We start from the raw sequence: 22,239 nt of genomic DNA, 5'->3' as shown, positions 1-22,239 counted from the left end.
TTTAATTGCAAAATGATCTCATTAGTGCCATAGTGAATCTCAGTACTATCCTACAGATGCATGGAATTTAAAGAAGAGCAAAAAGCAAAAATGGTTGCCTGTAAAAACCCAGCATTTGCCAAAAAGTGTGTTGCGGTTTGTATTTGCAAGGTCACCCAAACCAAGCTTCTCTTTATTAGCCTTTTAATCCGAAGCTAAAACATCAGCTGCACATCCCAGTGGCTTTTGGTCTACCTTACTGTTAAGAACAGAGGACTGTCATACTGAAACTACTGTGAAAGGGTTTTTTATCTAAGGATAAAAATGCCTATTGAGAACAAGAATGGAAGCCAGCAGCATAGTTACTATGGCATTCACCAAAAAGGGTAATCCTCTGAGTTATCCCAGCTCAGAGTGGTGCTTTGCAGGGGACTTCAGACCATGTAAGTGTCCTTCTTACCAGCCTCTGGCATCAGTCCCTGGCTCACTTATTAGTTAATTTCTGAAATGTCTCAGCAGGGTAGCGAGAGAGTGACAGGATCTCAAATGGGCAGTGAAATCCCAAATACAGCAATTGTTGCCAAAGCAGGTGCTGGAACCCCAGAGGTGAGGTTGTACACCCACAGTTAAGCCCTGAGCTTAAAAATGTGGAAAGCAGTGGAAAAACGTCTTTAACATGGAGCATTAATAGATGCAAGTTCATGTTCCTCTGCTGAAGAAAAGGCTTGAATGTGAGTTCCACATCATGCAAATCCAATTCAAACCCTTTGAAACCTGGATGATATCTCTACCTTTGTGGTAGGAAACTTCTGGCTTGGATTTAGAAAATTGGGGGTGAAAAGACTCCTCTTAACCTAATGCTAAATACCAGGAGGAGAATAGAGGGGAATACTTCCTTTACTAATACTTGTTTCTAATCAGATAAAAATAAGTGACAGTGTAGGCAGAATCCCTCTACTAACTGCCAGAACATGTCGATTTATCAAATTTTTCCACTGTTGCTCTTTTTTGAGCTAGCCTCAGAGCTGACAGTGTATGTTTTACAGTGCAGCAAGGTAGATTGATTGATCCTAAATAGAAAAGCCTTTGGGGTCTCAAGCTGATGTTTTAGCTTTGGAAAAAAACTGAGTAAAGCATGTTAATGTAGAGAAAGGAGCCTCGTTTAATTGGACCAACTCCTGGCTTGCTGAAAATTAATGGCTGGCTGGCTGTTGCCAGAGTGATTCATCTTTTCTATCATGTTCTACAGTCCTTCTCTCCAGGGGTCTGTACTCCCCTCCAATTCCAATACCAAAAGTGAAATATACTTCTTCCCCTCCCCCCCCCTTAAAAACATGTATTTTAGTTGGATTGGCTTCCAGTAAATGAAAAATAGCACTGGTGGGAATAAGAAGGAGGCAGGCAGTGTCTGGGAATTGGGTTTTGTTTACTGTGGGGCTGGTTTTGTTTTGTTTGAATGGGATTTAGATCTTTTTTTAATGTACTCTCAACTCCTTATTGGTACTGGCCGACTGTACAGGTGACAGAATGACTTTCTAAAGGATCCTGATTTCAGTGTGTTGAAATGTATTGTTCCTTTTCATCTGGCCATGGAAACAGAAACCCTGTGTAAGCAAGAGCTGTTAAAAGTGAATATAAAGCTGGAAAAGGCATTGAAAGCATTCAGGTGGCTCTGGAAATGAAAAGATGACTTTTCCATGTAGTTCTATCAAGCCCGCAGAAATACTTCATTTTATTTTTTTTTTAATAAATTACTTGTGCATGAACAAGGCTTGCCCCATAAACCTTATGGGAGGCAGTCCTGGCTTTGTGAAAGCAAAACAGCCTGCAGATGAACTTGACTTCGTTAGTTCAAGCAGTGTGCGCCCAAAACCTACATGGATGATTTGATCGTGGAGGGGGTTGAGCTTTGGAGTTTAAAGTGGGGAAATTAAAAATGTGCTTTTAAATATGAAATACTTTTATGTGCCATTTGAAATCCAGCTGTCTTCTGCTGGAGGTAGATGGCTACTCGTTTGCTGATTCAGAGGCGTCACTGGTTGACTAGCACACGGAGTCATTTCTAACAAGCATATAATAGGTTGGGAATGTTGGGAATGTTGTATTATTGCTTATTCCGTATAGGAGGATTCACTGTAACTGAAGATTACAAGAAGATAAATAAAGAAAGATTTTGTTTAACATAAGATATGGTAAATTGTTATGGTAATTTATTATTATTCCACTAAGGCAAATATTAGCAGTCATAGCTCAGAGATCATAAATAATGCACTGGAAAATTGGATGTAATGTTTCACATTGGCCTGAGATATGGAAAATGGGTAAAATTGCAGCAGATTTCTGTACCATTAATTGCAAGAAAATAACATTAAGAACATGCTAAATCATGGCAAATATTTTCAGCAGGTGATAGACTGTGGGTCAGTTCATTAATTCTCCTAAGTCATTCCTTATTTTTGGGTTTTACTCCGAGAACACTTAATGAATAATCAATGCTTTGTGAAGCCGAGGGTGTGGGCATGCACATTTTTATATACATTCATATATCAACCAACATACATCCATTTATCTCCAACAGTTTTTTGTATCAAAGCATTTTCTTAAACTGTATACTCATAACCTTGGCCACAAGGGATATGTTTCTTAGACTCTGAAGTAGCTGTTTGAATTGCTGGTTTTACGTTTTACCAGTAGAGTTTGGTTGTCCCACAGTGCTATAAATATTAAATAAAGACACTAAGATTTTATTAGTGTAATATTTTTTATGGGGACATGGTTGAAAATGTAACCTATAAAATTAGTAATGGGAGGATGAAAATTGTACGTTGTTGCTGTCGGGTTTTACGGCCATCAGTTTTTCCTATTTCTGCGTTGGGTTTTTTGTACAGAAGGAGTAGGGCTTTGAGTATTTTGTTAACTGCAAGAAGAAAATCTGGTTGTGTATTGTATGGTAGTATGGAGTTTACTGTAAGCAGGAATGGGACAGAAATAGGACTCCGGACTAATATTTAGCATTGCTGCAAGTGTAATGGCTCAAGTCAGGTTTTGTTTCCACAAAACACCGAAAGAGTAACATCTCTGGATTCTTTCAGAGTGGTCAAAAAACCTGTGGTACCTGGATACCTTCGTCCTTTTAGTGCAAGAGAAGCAAAATCCTCTTGCCACTCTTTGAGCATTAGCCTTTTGTAGACAAGATATTTTAGTCCCAGGACTCCACCATGTATTTACATTTGTTCATAGGACTCCGTTTTACAAAACAATTGTGATGACAAGTTGTGTGACATTTCTGAATGTTTTAACCCAGTGCCAATTTGGAAATACACCAGTGGTCCGTAGGAGTAAGAGCCTGCCTCTATTTGCTTTTTGAAGTGCCTGTAAAAATCCATTTTCCCTGTGTAAAGTTTTTCTCTCTTGTTAACCTGTGCGCGGGTGATGGAGGCAATGTCACCTGGCAGCTTGAATGAGAAACGGGGAGCCTGAATTTCAAGATTCAGATCCCAGCTTTGCCGGGGATTCCCACTGTGGCCGTGGGGAATTAACTTGACTGCAGTTTGTTCCCACTGCTGTAAAACAGTTTTCTCACAGAATTGCAGAGAGGTTGAGTGAACATAAAAAAAGATGCCTCGAAAATGTGGCCACGTAAAAGTTTATACCACATACTTACTTTCTCAAATAAATGAAGCTTTCCAATGAGGCACAGCGTGCTCTGTTTCACAGGAGCACTTAATGGAGAAACCAGTTTGCGAGAATGTAATGCACTCTCAGCGTGCCCGGGAATACGGACATTTTTTTGGTTAACTAAATGGTTTCATGCCTGTTACTAGACAGCAGATTCCTATCCACTAAGGAGCTGTTTGGGTTTTTTTTTAATTTCTGATGTGGTGACATGCAGAGCAGTGCTGGCCGGGACTGCCACCCCCCTGCAGAAGCCTCAGGAGGTGGGTGAGTGCAGACGTATGGGAGCACTGGGCCAAAAGTGCCAGGGCAGGAATAGAAGTGATTTGCTAAAGATCACACAGAAGGGACATTCCTCTACATGCTCAGGACTCTGCAGGTTACCTGAACATCTGAGATTTCCGAAGGTTACCGTTAAGCCATCCTCGTCTTAATGGTGTTGGCAGAACTGGCGCAAGGGATGGATTTGGCAGCTTAGGTTTATCACAGACGCGCCGGGTGTAAAGGGAGCTGTTCAAGGGACACAACTTGAAAAGCAGGTAGGATCCCACTGTAAGTAGTGGTGTGTATTTACTGCTTTGAAGTTCATCAGGAAGGAAACATCTTTGCAGTGATAATTCTTGAAACCACGGTGAAAAACAGAGTCCTGAAGGGACCCATATCCTGAACAGTGGGATGATGTCCTGCCAGGGGGTATATCCTAATAAATAAGTATTATCCCTCCTGCTCTTCCAGCCCTGTGCAGCTTGCTAGAGGGGGCACTTTTTAATGGACTAGGAGAAGTTACAGGAGAATCCAGAAGGATAAGGTTTAAAGTGAATTCTTTGGTTTATACCATTTATAGTCCTATTAAATTCAATGTATTTCTCAGACATTTGGGGGGCAAGGAAGTTCAGTGTATTCGTACATCTTTCAAGATCCTCGCTTGATCATTTGACTCTGTCCAGCCAGCTTAACAAGCTAAATAATAAAAGGGAACAATGCAAAACTTGTTGAATTTTTTTTTCAGCCTGTGTCTTTTTTGAAGAAACATACATTTTTTTCCTCAGATGCCCAGCAGTTTGCTGCAGCCTCCTGCAGCTTTTCTGCCCATCACTCAATACCTGTTTCAGCATATCAAATTGTTGTACTTCCTCCTTTCATAGAGAAGCAATTAAAAATGATGAGGGTAAAGGGTTAAACCTAAAAGCCTGCTAATGAGGGTGCCTTCCTGGTTTTCTTTTCATCAGGCATTTGATGCTGTTTTCAGCATAAGCTTTCGATAAGCATCACTGAACATTTTTCCAGAGTATATTAAAAAAAGTTTGCGGGTTTTTTTACCATCCTGTAAAAATGATAGATGTATGGCTCTGCTGTTTATCTGAAATCCTAATTACTGATGCTGCAGCTTTTGAATGTTAAATTCATGCAGTGTTCTTTAGACTTCAAACTGGTCAAAGAAAGATGGATTTGTGTCCATAGAGAGATCTAAGTCTGGTAAACAGAGCCAATGTTTGTGTGTTTATTTATTAAATTATTTTAAAGTCAAGAGTTGCATCAACTGCAAATTACATAGACTCAGAGCTTTCTAAAGGAAAAAAAAGAAAAAAAATGCAAAAGTTTTCTGCCATTGGATGAAATTTTAATTTGTTTCCATGAGAGCAAAGAGTAGAGGTAAGAGGTGGAATCTGAAAATACAGGTGAGATCTTTCCTTGAGCTATGTTATTTATTATAGAACAATGGTTTGGGGTTTATTTCCAAAACTATACCTATATATTTGGAAAAAAATATTATATGTATAGATGATGTGTGTGTGTGTATATATATTTTTACATATATATAACCATCCATCTCAGTAGTCATTTAACATCCCAGGGAATCATTTTCACAGGGCAGTGAGGAGGCTGAGCACAGGATTTCTAATGAGAGCCCTCGCAGCCGTGTGATGGAAGTGTGAGTGGTTCGTCTATACTGCGTTGCAGATGTGTTTTCTATGCCATGTATAAACAGCGCCTAGAGCAATGGCAGCTGCTCCACCTGACCGCAGCTGAGCACCGTGATCCCTGATGCTCAGCCCCCCATGAGCTTCTGAATCATCTCCCCTGTGCAGCTGAAATCTTCTGCAAAGCCGCTCCGGTGCGCCATGGCCAGTTGCTGCTGCTCCGGCAGCTGTGCAAGGCGTGGTGCCTCACAGTGGCTACCACTATGGAATCCATACATCCTTGAAGCCCTCCTCTGCTTGCAGCTCCTAAGGACTCTTCGGAGAGGAGCTGGATGTGTTAATTCATTTCTGAGCATTCTTCTACCTGTGCTACTTGAGAAGAGCAATGTGGGGCAGAGACATGGCTGGTTTAAAAAAATACAATTTCTCTCAGGATTTTCTCTGTCTGTAGTCAAGTTTGTTTTAAACTAATGGAAGTAATTAGTGAGTCACAGAGGGACTTTGTCTAAGAGGTAGCCATTTTTAGATAATGGAGCATAAAAGTCGACACAGTGACATATGACACCAGAGCAGCATATTGGAGCTACGCGCTGTGTCTTAAGCAGATGTTTAAGTACTTTCAGTATTGAAATCACAACGTACACATGTAGGAAGGGATCTTATTTTTATTTCTCTCAGACTACTAGTATACTTTAGGCCTTTCTTTTAATCTCAATAAAATCAGAGTAAGCGCTGAATTGTTTTTAATGTGCAGTCATTATCACTCCTTTCTCTCTTCTTCAGACGTCTTTTTGTATATGATATGTGGGTACTTCAGGATGTATGGATAGAACTCGCTTTTTGCATTGCCGTTGCAATGTAATGCCAAAAAGGCAGAGGAGTGCAATAATGCACCAACTGATGTACCTCATTTCTAACAGCGCTGATGGCGTGGAGATGAAAATAAATAACATATTAGCAGGGAGGCACTTGATGTGTTTGCACATATTTATTATAGCTGTGAATGCAGAGAGATTTGGAGGATTCCCAAGAGAAGAAGGATTTTTGCACGACAGGGTGGTTCCCAGGGGTGTGTGGGATCTCCCCTAGCATTACCAGCTGCCTCACGGTTCTCTGAGGCCATCCTGGTTCCTCCAGGTGTGCAGGGTTGGTTCTTGTAGGTGCCACCAAACCGTGTGTGTGTTTAACCTCTTTCAGTGCTTTCATGAATTCTTATTTTTCAAAGTAGTCTAAAAACTGTGCCTTTACTGTTAAAGGGAGCAGGGCCTGGTATGGGTCTGAGAACTAAGCTGGCGTTGCCCTTGTGGCCGGATCGATGGTAGCGCTGCAGAGTCTTGGGGCTAGTGTTGACCACGCGTTGTCTGCAGCAGCCTACTTAGAAGTGAAACCTCGTTTTGGGGGATAAGAAATTTTGGCCTTCAGGAGATGAGCTGTTATTGACCTCCAGGCCAGAGGGTTGGCTTGCTAGCATGGACTGGCAGCCCTCAGCACTGGCTGGGTTTGGGTGCCATGGCCCGGGCACTGCACAGCGTGCGGCACCTCAAGAAGGGTGCAAGCTCCAGCTTGGACATAGTGAAGTTGGAAACCTCAACACAATCATGTATTTTTTTTAAGTTTGGCTTCCAACTTGTACATCTGAGCTTTGACATTTGAGATAGTTCCTGGCTTTTCTGGAAACTGTGGAAGACTCAGTCTTGAGGCTTTCTTCTTTATTTATTTAACTGGATGAAAGTCTTCCTTCCCTCCAGTGGGAATGTCTGCCTGTGCTGTGACACTCAGCAGCTGAAAGCAAGGGTGCCAAGAGCTTTAAATTGTGGTCAGAGTAGCAATTATGTAATACCCTGTCCCTTAAAAAGTTGTGACCAAAGTTTCATTTAAACTTTCAGTAATGCAGGATATGGTAGTTGCTGTTACATTGAAAAATCTTTGTTATGCTCCTGGAGATAGAAAACAGAGATAACTGGTCAAGTGTCTCAAATAAAGCATGTCGGGTGCAATAGGTGTGGAGGTGACTTGCTGCAGCTGGAGCTACAACGAGAAGTAAAGGTAGGCAAACCCATTTTTGTTTGCCCTAGATTCCAAATTAAACAAGATTTTAATGATGTAGTCATTAAATAGATGTGACAATGAAATTGCTTAAAAGCATTACCTATGGGTTTTTTTATATACTAGATAACTTTATCCATCTTCTTTTATAAATCAAGGTGTGATATTTGGTGTTTGTGCCCAGTAATTGCTGCAGCATTAGGTAACAGTTCCCACCACACATAAAGAAGGACGAATGTGGTCTAAATAAATACGTAGCATGGAAAGGCTTTGTAAGTTGTACAGTTGCGACGTGATCACAGCACCCCGGTTGTGGAGAGGTGCCGTCTGGTGAAGGAGGGGATGGATTTTCCCTTCTTCCGCTACAGCCTGCTCTTCATTTCTCCACACTGTGAGGGTAACCAGGGGCTTTGGCAGCAGGCCTGTTGAGCAGTTCCCTGGCTGTTTTTCTCTTTCACCTGTGCCATCCCTTGGATATTTATATTTGAATCCAGATTCGTCCCTGATATGGCTCAAAGCAGCACTGCAAAATCAGTCAGCAATGGTAAGCGGTGAAGGGGGTGGCTGGGGTAAAACTGGCCGGGGAGCTCCTCTCACCTGGGTTGCCACTGCATCCTTTCTCCCACCACAGCCAGGCTAGCTAGGAGTATCTGACTTAGCCTTTCTTGTACAAAAATTAATTGCCTGCTGAAGCTGCATCAGGCTTGGACCAGCAGGTTTTCCTTCTCTCGGCGCAGGCTCGGAGCATTGCTGCTAAGCACTCAGAAGGCGCAGCATGAGAACCTATGTAACGATCCTAGCTAGAAAGCTGGATATCCATTCTCACTCACTTGAGATGTTTTTACGGGTACAATATGTTTTCCTTCACCACATGTGTGTTCCGCCCCGTGGATTACTCAAATGGCAGAAAGTGTTTTGTTTCCTATATGATTAGCTGCAGGTTGAGTTTCTATCAGATTTGTCAATTTTGTCATATAATAGTTTGGGTTTTTTACAGCCTAATGTATGTGACATGCTTCATAATGCCAATAAAAATAGTTTTCAAACTAGACTGTGAAAGAATTTGACCAAAAAACACCGAAAATAAAAATATCAGCAACTGGGGAGCTTTGATCTGACAGCGTAAGCTTTTAAATGACACGTAGTGATTTGTGAAGCAAAGTTTTACAGTTCCTCTTTGCAACAGCTCTAACGTGTGGGGGGGTTGGCCCGGGTGGGATTGCGGCTGTCACTGGGGGGGGGTCTGGTTCCAGTAGTGGATGCATTCTGCAAAACAGTTTAATTTTTTTGTTTGTTTTTACATTTCTGATAATGGAATTGTTATGGGCTTTTGAATTTCAGTTAAGAATGTGCAAATAGGCTATCTGGTAAGTAGGTTATTGAAGGGTTAGGGAAATGGAGAACATTTTGTGCAAAAAAATACCCACAGTGTGGGTAATAGACTCCAGTCGAATTTAAAAGATAATGGCGACAAGGGAGAAATCCACTTGTAGAAATGGGGAACAGCTGTGTTTGAGATCTAATGAAACTGTATCAAATACTTTAAAAATGGCTTACAACTTCTTCCCCGGGGAATGGAGATAAAGCACAAGAGCACTCCTGAAAGGTCGAAGAAACAGTTAAATCATTTCCTTGATGGTTATTAGAGATACAGAAGACATCAGTGAAAATTAAATGTCTGAAACTTGTATTTGATTGCTTTCCTTATCACGCCAATCTCACACATTTCTTCCACCTCTTACTCTCTGTTCTAGTAAAATTTAATAACTGTGCCGGTAACAAGGGAGTTCGGTATGAAACCAACAGCCTGGACTTCAAGGTGAGAGCCGATGGGACCATGTACGCTGCCCACCCGGTGCAAATACCCTCGAAGCAGCTGATCCTGATGGTGACCGCGTGGGATCCCCAGACCCTGGGCAGATGGGAGGCGATTGTCAGGTTTCTGGTGGCAGAGAAGTCACAACACAATGGCCACAAGGTAAGAAGTTTTCAAAGCTCTTTTTCGTACTTCATTCTTCCTTTGCCTGTGGTCCCCAAACCTTTTAAAGCTACGTGCGGCATTGGATTGTTGGTGTTGTCTGGTCTGTGCTTCCTAAGGAAGTGTGCAGGTAGAAGATACCACAGGCAGCATCAAATTGCTTGCAAGTGATCCTTGAACCTCTCTGACAGAAATTATTTAAGGTTGCCAATGAGGGAAGTGGTCTTTAAGTTCATGCTTTTGTATTTTTAAGTGACCGCTTGGCTCTGTTGCATACTGCAGGTTACACACCTTGTGTTTGCATCTTACTGCTAATTCTTTAGACTTGAAATAAAACCTGCAAATGAAGGGTGCCTCCCTCTTTCCAGAATCGGTCAACCATCTTCTTCATGGTTAAATTCAGGTTTATTTTGTGACAGTGTACACCGTGAGTTGCATACTGGCTGCTACTGCTGTGCTGCTAAGATGTCTCCCTGGTTTTCGCAGTGAGTCCTTTCTCTCCATGAGCCATCTGCATGGCCCTGCAGCTCCACGGGGGGCTTCCAGAGGGGAGATTTGGGCTTGTTCCCTTCCAATGCAGCAAGGACAGGAAGCATTGCTGCTGCCTGATAAGGGACATACGCCCACATGCAGCGCAGGCCAGCAGGCCAGCGAAGCACAACATGGCACCACAGTGGCAAACGTCCCTTCTGCTCAATGCCAGCATCTTCCCTTCCTCACAGCTGAAGAGTGAAAAGCCAGCACTGTTCAGTATTTTGGACAGGCTACAGATGCTCGCTTTTTATTTTTTTTAATTTCATACGTGTAGCTGAAAAGCAGGAAGGATCTGTCCCTGCCCAGCAATGTGAGAGCAATTTGCTTCAGTTAAATCCAGCGGCGGGCTGCACAGCGCTGTCGGAATTGGGGACTGCTCCAGGAAAACATTTCTTCTGGTCTGTTCCTTCAGTAGCGGTCTCGCACCCACCTCTTCCGCACCACCTTTGGCAGCAGCAGTTCGCCTTTTCATTTCCTCCTCCTTCCTTTTCAGCCTTAGTTTGGGCTGAAGACCCCGTACCACACCGAGTAAACGCAGTTACACTGTCTGGCACCTGATCAAACCCCAGCCCTCTTGACGGTTGGGTGGTTACATTTCAGCAGGGTTTGGCAGGGAGTGGGATGAGGAGCCTGATTTATTGCTGGACCTTGAAGATGTGCAGAGCAAGGATGAAGGTGTGTGTCCTGGGGAGCAGTCACGGCTGGTTCAGGGACAGGTTGGGTCACTTGGTGGCTGTAGTTGGGGTTAACGCACCACGGTAATTGTCAGAAGAGCGAGGCTGGCCTCTCCGCTGTGCTACAGCGCTCGGGCAGAGAGGGCAGGGAAGGAGCGGGGAAGGAGGGAGAGCCCTGCTGGGCCCTGCTGTCAGAATGCCGCGCGCGCCTGTGCCGTTTGAGAGGAATTTTGCCACGTGTGAGGCAAGAAGGAAGAGACTTGGAGAGACTTAAATCTAGCAGTTGCCCAGTGGGCTGACCCCTGAGGTTTTGCATGGCTTAAAGTCTTATAAATACACTTCTGCTGCTCTTCAGCGAGGCTCTGGCTTGTGCAAGATATAATTAAGCCCTGTATGTTATGACAACTGTATTTGCCATTTTCTAACCAAAGAAATACTGCTTCCTTCTAAAAATAATTAAATATTGAAGGAACAAAGTAAGACGTCTTATATACTGCTTTAAATTTCTTCTCGGTGTAGCAGAAAGAAAACTGAATAAGCACACATTTCTGTTTTAGTAAAATATTTGGTTGGAAATTCATGTAATGTTAATGTAAGCTGAACTCTGGTTCAAAACAGAGAGAGCTAAGCTTTTTAAAATTCATATCCCTTCTTTCTAAAAGCCTTATTAGTGTGTAGTTTGAGGCTGGAAAAATATGGAAAACAAGACTAATGACAAGGTCATAAGCAGTTTTAATGTGGGTCCCTATAGCAGGCATCCGACTTGTGTTTTATTTAAATGCTTGTGCTTTTTGCAAGCAAAACAATCCTTTGGTTACTAAAGAAATAAATATGATTATGAGATTATTTAAAAAAATAATAGTGTTATGCTAAAAAAAACTCTAAAACCTAACAATATCCAGTTCAATATGTTTCAGGCCATGACCCTAATATACTACATTTCATGGCTTTTACTAGAAACAGATTTCACATTTGATTTTGTATAGTATAATATGACTCAAGCAGAACTACATAATTTTTTTTAAAGACATTTCAGACTGTTGTGTTATATTCAGGGTATGGAGACAGCAAATACGGGAGAGAAGGGAGGAGGACGTGAGAGAAGGAGAGAGACCAACTCTGTGTTCTGGCACACACATCCATTTCCATTTTACTTTATAAATTTGTGACTGATTTTGTGAAAATGCTGAACAGTTCCCAGACATTAAAAATAATTGGTATGAAATTTGCCTTACCGCACCTACTGATCTCTTTTTGCTGCCACCTGCAGCACAAACAAGTCCTTCTGCCTCGCTCACCCATCCTCTGTGTTTGTGTAGGCTTCTCGATGACGGATGGCCCTCAGCTGGGGCAGTCCCACGGCATGACAGAGGGCTTGCTGCCCCTCTGAATCACCTCTGAAAGGATAACTCAGAATTTAATTCACAATTATCCATGGATTAAGGCTTTGTGAAAACATGATTAGCCCTCCTGGAATGGCCATTATTAGACATTTGGTTTATTATGGAGGTTACTGCAGAATAAATGTTATAGGAGAAGTCAGAATTGTTGGGATGCTGCTTGAGGTCATGGGGGACCAGAAGTGAGGTCCCTGCTCTGCTGCAAATTCCTGATGCGTTCTGGGGGGAACAAACCCAGTCTCCTATAGCCTGCCTGCAAAGTGGAGGCAATGGGCTACTTCCTGGGAGGGCACAGAGGATAAATCCCTCCATACACGACCCTTTGGATGTGTGATCCTTTATTTAATCACAATATATAAAACTGCAAATCCACGTAATGGACTGGGAGAGCTTTGGTGGTGGCCAGCATGTTTTCAGAGTGGCAGATTAGTTCAGGATGGCTTCCGTCAAGATAGTTGTCCCCTTGTGCGCAAAATCAGAGGTTTTGGTGTCTGTACCTGCACCCGAGATCCCACAGCTGTGTCCTTACTCTCGGTGCAAGCTGACATTTTAATGGGGAGTGACCCAATACAACGACAATTTCCCCTCCCTCATAGCATTGGCCTCATTAAATGTGCTGATTGCTTTAGATGACTGGGTAACCTGGGCAAATCTGCACATTTTCAGTGGTAACCACTGTAATGAAAGAATTTGTGAAAGTTTAATGCTAGTAGGATGAAGGGGTAGCAAAGAAGGTAAAGATTTTAAAAATGCATTTTATGAAACATGAAGCATACATTTTCCCCTCCTCCCCAGCAAAAACCGAACGTAAACATTTTTCTGGTTCATACAAGTGATGTTAGTAGCTAGGAACTTTTTTTGTTCAGTCTTGCAGGAAACCTGATAGCAATTCAATTAGAAAATGCAAATGAGGTCACATATTTCCCACAGGAGTGCCGAATTACCCCAGAGGAAACTAAGTGATATTCTAGCATAACAATAAATACTTAAGATAAAGTTTCTTATACGGTTCTTGTCTGGCTGCCTGTTGTTGCAATATGAAGTATCAATCAGACCTGTGAGTCTGATTTAGAAAGAAGAAGAGACAGGCAAGGAAGGGGGAAAGGGAAGAGGAAAGGAGAGGAAAGGATGGGTTTGTGAAATAATATGAAGTCCTTGTAGTTTGTGTCAGCATTTATGAAAGATAAACTTGAGTGGGATAATGCTCCAGAAGAAAGCGTAGTAAAGCCAGGCTTTACTTACCTGCAATTAGTACAATGTCTTAGTTTGTAACAGTGCATGCTGTTCTGTCTAACAATTGAATATTGATTCAACCAAAAGTGTAAAAATGAAGATTATGTTTATGAAGAGTGACATTGCTGAAGACTTCAGTCTTCAGAGTGCCCTCTGTTTCTTAGCTGCAGAAACTCGAGGCTTCCCAAGTCCATGGACAGACATACAGCCGTTTGTGCTCCGCTTCCCACACTACCCTCTGTGCCCATACGGTCTGAGCATCTCCTTGGCACTCCGCACCAACGTCCTCCGCTCCCTGTGTTGGCTTGTCCTGTCTGAAGTTCCACCCCCCTCTTTAACATTGATCTTTTCTTAATTTTTTAGTGCTTCTATGTGCCTAAAGACGTTAAGACACATCTGTCAAATTTTCTTCTTTATTTTTTATTTATTTTTCTGTAGTACTCACCTCATGGGTTAAAATCAGATCGTAGAAATACAGCACAGAAAGGAATTCACAACCAAAGAGCTTAGAAATACAGGGTATATTCAGTACATGTAGGATGCCAGTCATCTGTTGCCAGTGACTTATTTTAGAAATAAAAAAAAAAAAAAGATTGTTTTCTCTGAATCATGTTTATGTCAACCTAAGTTTCTCATTGTCTTAGCTTCTCAAATTCTGAGCATGGAAGTATGTAAATTTTTGCAATCACTGGGAATTGTGCAATTAAAATCTTGCAAATATATGGGTATGCAGCTAGTGTTTAAAACATTGAGAACTACTGTCAGAAATCAATCCTCGCTTAAGCCCAGCTTGTGTTTTATTATGTCTCTTCTTATTTTGGGCTTCTTTCGTAACCCAGGTATGAGTCCACAGCCATACAATATGAATGTGCAAAGCTGATTTTTACAGCCAGAGGGGTTTTTTTTATTTAAAGCCTTTAAATAATCATCTCTGGCATTTCACCTGGCTGAGATTTTAAATTCCAATACAGCCTTTTATTGCTGATCGCAAATACAAAGGTCTCTGGGCAAGGAAAGGCTTATTCAGCACTGATCTTGTTTATGACCTTGGTTATTGTGCTAGCCAGGTTGCTCTGTGCCAGGCCTGGGAGCGATGAAGATGTAGCCTTCTGATGGAAGAAAATGACAGCTGAAGTGGGAGTTGTGCTTTCAGTGCTCCGAGTCTTCCTGGTGCTCTCAAGTGGCTGCACCTGAAAACGGGAAAAAGAGCCACTGCATTTGTTCCTTTTCCTTCCTTCTGCGTTGGGATGAGATGTTATATATGGCATCAGGGTGATGGAGTTTACCCCATAAAACTGTGCTATCCCTAGAGAGGAGCTGAAGAAATGGGACCATGTTTGTCATCCTGCCTTTTTCTGGCTATATTTATGCAAATTTTAAATACTGTGTTGTTATGCTGGGGCTGTGCTTTTTGACTGCCTCTGTGGGGGATCCAAAGTAGTAGCTAAGTCCTGTAAAATGGCAGCCAGCATAATTTTTATTTCTGTATCCTCATCAGTGAAACAACACCTTGACAGATCACACTCAGTGTGGGTAGATACAGAGTTTTCTGTTTTCTTCAGGCAACCTGTGAGACATTGTTTGGGGATTTAATAAATCAGATCAGTGGAAAAGATGAGAAAGCAGATGACTAATAAATTAATATCATATAATTGTTACCAGTGAGACTGCTCATGTTAATTCTGGAAGTCTAATGAAGATGCGTCAGGTGACCTTGTCTGACCTCATGCTTAAGTGGATTTGAACATCTAGCATTTAATCATCACATGAGATGAAAGTGATGTTTGTGAAGACAGGAACTTACTTGTCCTGCTTTTCAGGTGTGTTGAATCAAATTGCCTTATACCAAAGCCAAGGTAAGATATGACACACAGGTGCTCGTTGCCTTGGAAAATCAGCCCGCTATGGGAAGTTTCCAAGCATTGCACTTGCTGCATTTACTTCTTAAATAGTCAGCATCTTACCAAGGGTCATGCTCAAAGCCATACTAGAAAGATCATCCGTAAGTGAAATTCGCTCCAGATCTCTCTTCCTTCAAACAAAAAGAAATCCTAAGGATTGAACTGCCTATGCGGAAATAAGTTTTTCCTGATAAAACAAAACCCTTGGACTGCTGCGTACTGCCTGCCTGTGATGTGTGCCTTGCCCTTGCCAGATCAAAGCCTTTGACCTGTGGTTCCCCATTCTTTGTTGTTAACTGCTGAAGTCTGACTGCCACTTCCAAGAAATATGTTGGACTGAATTTCCTAAAAAAGTCTTCATTGCTGTGGTAATCCGTTGACAGTTACATGTAAACGCGAGTTTGAGTAAAGACGAAAATTGCTTCATGCACACACACTCATTAAAATAAACCGTTTTTTAGGGGTTGTGAGGTTCCACCTATTTTTTCTTTAGCCCAGTGAGCTGAGACAGCTTGGGAGTTCCAACTGAGAGTGAAGAAGGGCTTCGGTGCCTCCCAGCTCCGGGAGGCCAAGTCCTTGATCGCTGGATGTGCTTCTTGGTGGTGCAGCTGCATCACGTTCTGCCCCCTTGGCGCTGCTGGCCAGAGGAGCGAGGAGAACAACCAAGCACGGGAGTGCAGCGTGGCAGGGTGAGCCAAGCAGGCGTCGTTACCACTGGTGAGGAGTGGGATCTCAAACAGGGTCTCCGTCCAGCAAAGCATTTAAACACAGGCTTAAAGTTCATCATGTAAATGGGATAAATTAAATGTGTTCACATGTTTGAATTGAAGCGTTTGCTTAGGTGCACTCCAGAATTGGGGAATAAAAGAAGAACAACCTTTTCTCAAGAGCCTCTTGAAATAACCAAAGGATAACTTGAAAGGGCAAACTCACACGCTAGCACTGGGGAGGAGGAGAATGAATTACTTCTGTTAAAGTAGCAGTGGTGCTTGTGATCTCTTAAATCTCTTGTGATCTTTTTACTTGCAAACATTATGAAGAGAAGGAATATTGTTACATTTCATTCATTATGATTATTTTAATTCATGTATCTTTTGATCCTCATGGCTTTAGAAAAATAAAATGAGATTAAAATTTTTCACAGGCTTGTTAAAGGGTAGATTTGCGCCTGCTTCTTTCTGTGATGAAGGACAGTTGTAGTAGGCTGAGTTCTAGAAGCAAAAGCAGCTTGGTTTTGGAACAGTTCTCCAAATTATTTGTTAAAAGTTTTATCTGGGTGGAAGTACTCAGCTTGCTAGCCCAAGTGCTTGATACATTTTTCTTGTGAGAAACATAATCTCAAGCTGCAGTAGCGTTTTTTGCTGTGTAGTTTTTGATGAGATCTACCATCTTTATTCCCGTCCTATAGGTATCTGAAGAGGTAACAAGTATGTAGTATTCTGTAATTTAATAGCCATGCTCTTGAGAAGTGCTTGTAGTTCTGAAGCCATTGTGTATGGCTTCTTCCAATTATGAGAATGACATTAACTTGAAGACAGAAGTGTCTTTTTGTAAACACTAGAAAGTCGAGTTACAACAGTAATTTAGATGTTCCTTAAACAATCCTGCGTAAGAAGCACTGTGAGATTAGATCTTACAAAGGGAATGTGAAAAGGTCAAGTTGATGTGGGGAGCTTTACAAGGAAACAGCCTCATCAGAACTTTTCATGTTGGGATAAGATGTTCAAGCCTTGAAACAAGGCAGAAAAGTACATCAAGAGCTGTGCTCTGTGGATGATGTCATCTTCTTCTGTTCGTTGAAGGCTCTTGCAATATTCAGAGCCTGACAATGACAAGAGTATCGCAGATGCTTGAAACCTGTGGGAACCATAAAAGCTTCCACCAAAGGCAGATGGATTTCTTATGTTCCTACTCTGGTATGTGATTCTTCCAGAGAACGGAAGAGGAAGAGCATCATTTGAAATCTTGAAAGCTGTGTGCAGTTCAGGAGATACCTCTAATCATCAGAGTGGTGTGGTACCGCAGAATACGTTTCAACACAGCTCTGCCTCTCCACCCCAGCCAAAACTTCCCTCCCCTTGGAGAGACCTTTTGCATTTCATGTCTGCTCAGTAATGAACGTGAGTGTGCCTTGCCTGCAGGTGTCCTTAGTCTGCTAGTATAAAAGCAAAGCATATAGAAGGGCTCTCATGACTTCCCAGATTCCAGCTTAAAATGGTGATAATTTACCAAATATTTAGGCAAACAGGTGATGTTGGTGAGTTCATGTGATTTCTCAATTTCAATTAAATTGTACTGAGAAAACAACATTTGCTGTCCCAGTGGGGGTCACCTGGGCAGCAGCCGCCTGAAAAGCCATGTTCTGGCTCAGGGTGCAAGCTTGTGTTAGCTGCGGTCTGTGTCCACAAGGTCCTTTGCTGGGCCACTAACCTTGTTAGGTTTTCTGATCAAAGAGAATAAATTGTATTTGGTTTTTTTGATGCCATCTATGCCCAGAGCTAGTGGGTGCCTCTTTTCTCTGGAGTCCAGGCTTAGCTCGGTATTTACGGTTGCCCACTAAGAGCCCTGCTGCAGCTTTCGTCAAGAAAGGGTCTTCTCCCGCCTGACTTACAAGCCAGAGTGTTGTGTTCTCCCTGTTCAAAAATTCCCTTCAGCTTTTTGCTTGCTTTGCAGCCCTACAGCGCTAAGGAGCATTTTGATACCTCAGTCACACTGATCACATTTTATTAGGTATATCAGATAAAGTTTTCCAAAGCCTGCAAAGCCAGCCAGATACCTAACAACCTTAAATTTGCATGCATGCCTCATTTTTCAGCTATCAAGGAACAGCGCACATACAGGCAGTTGCTCAGCTTTGACGTAGACTCCTTGGGAGAGAGGGGCATTTGGCGTGGCTGATGCACGTGTGTGCATTTTACACGGCTTCTCCTCTTCCTCTGGGGGCAGTAACTCTGTTAGATTTTAGTCAAACTTTTTCTTCCCTGTCAGCTGATGTGTTCTGGAAGCTCATGCACTTGCCAAATCTGACAATTTTTCTTACTAATTGACTCTAATGTGAACTGCTCTATGCAGCCCCACTGCTAGCTGATTAAAAAAAAAAAAAAAAAAAAAAAAGTAGTGAATTTTTGCTTAACTAGCTGATTTAATTAAAATGTTTTATACTGTACTTGTATGGTTTCTATAAATGGAGAGGTAATTTTGTTTAATGCATTCCTAACCAAACATAACATTCCTGACTATGTAGCCAGATTTGATAAAGGTCACAAACGCTGAGATTCCACTGTTTGCTTTTGTAAGTCGTGATGATCAAACAGCTTGTTTTGGCACTTGAAATATCCTGTCAGGATTGGTTCCCTCTATTCCTGTTTATACCAGAAATTATTAATATAGTTTTAGGAGCAGAGGGGGTTCTCTGTATCTGAACACCGTTCATCATCTTTAATGTGGAAGTCTGCTGCTAAAATCACGTCTCATTGTCAATTAGTGGCTTCTCTGCAAACACATTAATTTAATGCCCCTGCTGAAGAACTGTGCGCACTGGAACATCTTGCTGCTAGAACACTAGTTTTCAGAGCACTTCGACACAAATCATTCATGAATAGCAATTTACACCGTGATGGTAATGGGACGTGACATGAAGTTATCTTTGATTAAATTTACCACAGCTTACAACTAGTAGTAAACAGAGCTAATACAGATAGTCGCAACAGATTTCTGGAAGTTGGATAAGGGGAAAAATAGGTTATGGATCCCTTGCCTGTGCTGTTCCTGAAGAATACCTTCACAAAGAATGACTGTAGTAAATGAAAGTCTAAAATAAAAAGTCTGATCTTCTTAAAACTCTTTTTTTCCTGTCTCCAGCTCTGGCGAATTCAGCAATGACCTAAATAAAAAAGAATCAATTACCCTAAAGTAAATAAATTTGCTGTTTGTTCTGCTACTCTTTCATTATACTGTATGAGAACACAAAATGAAATATTTCTCTGCTAAAAGATCAAAAACTGAGGAAACGGTGCATTTTGGGAGAAAAGGGCTCATTCGTCCGCCACTGCTGTCCCTGATGTCAGCAAAATGTTGTCTCCTTAGAACAGAATTCATGCAACTGTTTATTTTGTGGTGCTCTCATGTTCCCTTTGTTAAAGAACTAAGCTATATTTTCATTGTCTTACTTTCTGTTTGGTAAATATCATTTTCTCCTGTCCTTTCTACAGCTACCATGGAAACAAGCAAAACTGTTTCAGATTAAATACTTTTAAATAGATTTTTTTTTTCCTTGGTAGAAAATGGTACCGGTTTTCAAAATGCGTATTGATATAGGAGATGAAGGGAAATATATTTGAGCAATGGACTAAAGGTGGCTTTGTATCCCCTTGTATTGATAAAAATATATTAAAAACACATTGCCTCAGTTAAACCCTAGGAGTGACACTAGAAACAAAGCAAGCCAAGTGTTATTTCTTTTCTGAAAAATGTCTAGGGCAGAGCATTAAAGATCCTATGAAAATAATAAGACTGACATATAAATAAAGCACATGTTAAATCGTAAATAATTTTGGTACTTGGGAAATAAAAGCCTTATTAGCTCTCCTCCAGTTGCAGATACTTTTTATTCCAAGTGCAAGAATAATGTATTTTAGTGCTGAATCTAGAGCGTTCCCTTTTGTGGGTTGAGCCCCATAAAATCAATAATCTCCAACAAACGTACCCTAAGACGCACTGTTATTTATATGCGGAGAATGGTGGCTTATTTACCCAAACATTAGAGTGATCCAAAATGTTCAGCTAAGCAGGAACACAAAATATGATATTATATTATGTAAATGGGTTTGTGATACGCTCTGCTGGATAATAACTTCCAGATGTCTCTGTAGCCAGAGGCTGACGGATATCAAAGGCAGGTTGGCTGGGAGGGGAGACGTGCCAGCTGGCGAGACTGGCTACTGCTAAGTGTAGCGGAAGGTGGAAGCTGGTATTTCTTCACACTCACTGGTTTTATTTGTGGACTAGTGAAAAGTCAGCGGCTTGCAGCCTTCTTTTCACGAGCAGCATAGTGCTTGAGGGGCTGTAGGGATCCCATATGTCCTGTTGTTTCAGTGTAGTATTTTTCACCCTCTTTTGTGAGTAGCGTTGAGTTTAGTCCGAGTCTCCCAAGAAACAAAAGGCTGACAAGCCACGGACTAGTACAGGCAGGAGCTTATAGACAAATTAGATGGCTATTCCGACTGACTTTTTGTTGCCAGCGCTAAATGCAGACAAGGAATCACCCTGAGCTCTCAGCACTGTGGTGTAAATGGAGTCAGTTGGAGCAGCATACAACCCCACCAGCTGGGAGTAAGATTTCCTAAATCTGCTTGCTCTTAAAGTCTGAAAATCGCTGTGGGTTTAGCTACATGGCCTCTTCCGAATGCGGCAGGTTGTAGTCGTCATCGTGAAATGCAATGCTAGACTGAAAAGGCGCTGGAAATTACTCCTGTAAGGTGCCGTTGATGTTGCTGCTATGGCCTACGCCTTCTGTGGAGCTACCTTTGAGAAGAAAGATCATTGCCCAGTTTTTATAGATGAGACTGTGCCTCCTTCAACCTAACGTTGCTTTCTGAGAGCTTGACCTGTCATCTCAGTGAAAGGTTTCCACTTGACTTCAGTATGGTTTTAATTGACTTTAACTGATAGCCCCAAAATACCCAAAGAGTGACAAGGGAAATTGTAGGGTGGGTTCTGCACGCTGTGCTGCAATTAATCCTCAGCCCATCGGTGTGACTCCCTGACCAAACTCAGGGAGCATGCAACGAATACTGCAGTTGCACTTTTCAGAGGAAGAAGCATTGTATCGAAGATGGAATGGCTGCGTTACGATTTGCTGGCATCAGCACTGTACGTATGTATGTCGTAGTTATGGGCCGTAAGCCACTTGCAAGGGACGCTGGAGCAAAGTGTTGATCCCAGGTTTGCAGAACGTAGGCTTTAAATAGTACAGCTAGCATGGCACGCTTTGCATCGCTTCGTTAGCAAGCTTTTAAAAATTCTGCCCTAATATGAATACTAAGACATTAGATCATACTGAATCCAAATTCATAACAAATTTACATCCGGGCATGGTCTTTTCTCCTGTTGTTTTTCTTCATCCCACACTTTGTAATCACTTTTTCTCCTTGAACTTGAAAGTTTTCATCTGTTTTGTTCAGCTGCATTTCTCTAGCTTATCAATGTCCTGAAGTAATAGGCGTAATTTTACTGAATTATCTGATTATTTTCTACTCTCATTTAATTGTCTGCATATTGCCAAAGACCATGCGTGCATGTTCTATGTTTGGTGTTTGATCCTGTTGTAACAAATTAAAAATGTCACTGTGTAATTTTCAGAATGGGGAGTGGATGTAATTTTCCACTGAGCATGCATTCTGTGGACTGGCTTCCCTTTTGCTGCAATTGCCCATCGTCCTTTCGCCATATGGCAGAGGGTGATGGCACCTCACAAAAGCAACAGGAGGGAAAGCACCCTAAAGCAATAGCACTAGAGGTGCTCGATTTGATTGTGAGAAGGCTATGGACAGGTTGTGTTCTGATGACACTACGAACGGTAGAGGAATGTTTTTATTCTTTGAAAATGTTTGCTTGAGATTCTGGAAAGCACGCAGCCAGTAGGGCCATGAGAGAAGGCACAGTTGTTAGCTCAGTGAAAACTGTAATTCAGCAAAAACAGAATTGGAAGCTGTATTTTATAATTAATTTAATTTGGTGTCACATTCTGCTTTTTGAGTTGAACTTAAGATCCTTGCAAGCTCGAAAGTACAGGAGAGTTTCCTGGGGCTTGACGTTAGTCATTGCTGTTGTTTCAGAGATGTTCTTGGATGTTTCAGTCAGAGATCTGAATAGTTCTGGCACTTGTACTCACCAGAC

The 22,239-nt window shown here is 41.8% G+C and overlaps 1 protein-coding gene across 1 annotated transcript in view; it reads left to right on the top strand.

The window, feature by feature from the left end:
- The window catches only part of CDH4 (cadherin 4), a 462,285-nt gene that overhangs the window by 274,632 nt on the left and 165,414 nt on the right, over positions 1-22,239 (top strand). Inside the window, exon 3 of the mRNA XM_037401839.1 lies at positions 9,377-9,600. Coding sequence (XP_037257736.1) covers positions 9,377-9,600 — 224 coding nt within the window. The remainder of the gene's footprint in view (positions 1-9,376; positions 9,601-22,239) is intronic.

This window comes from Falco rusticolus, chromosome 10 (assembly GCF_015220075.1).
Source record: "Falco rusticolus isolate bFalRus1 chromosome 10, bFalRus1.pri, whole genome shotgun sequence".
NCBI lineage: Eukaryota > Metazoa > Chordata > Aves > Falconiformes > Falconidae > Falco > Falco rusticolus.
The sequence above is the reverse complement of the archived record's forward strand: the minus strand, read 5'-3'. Positions and strand labels throughout refer to the sequence as shown.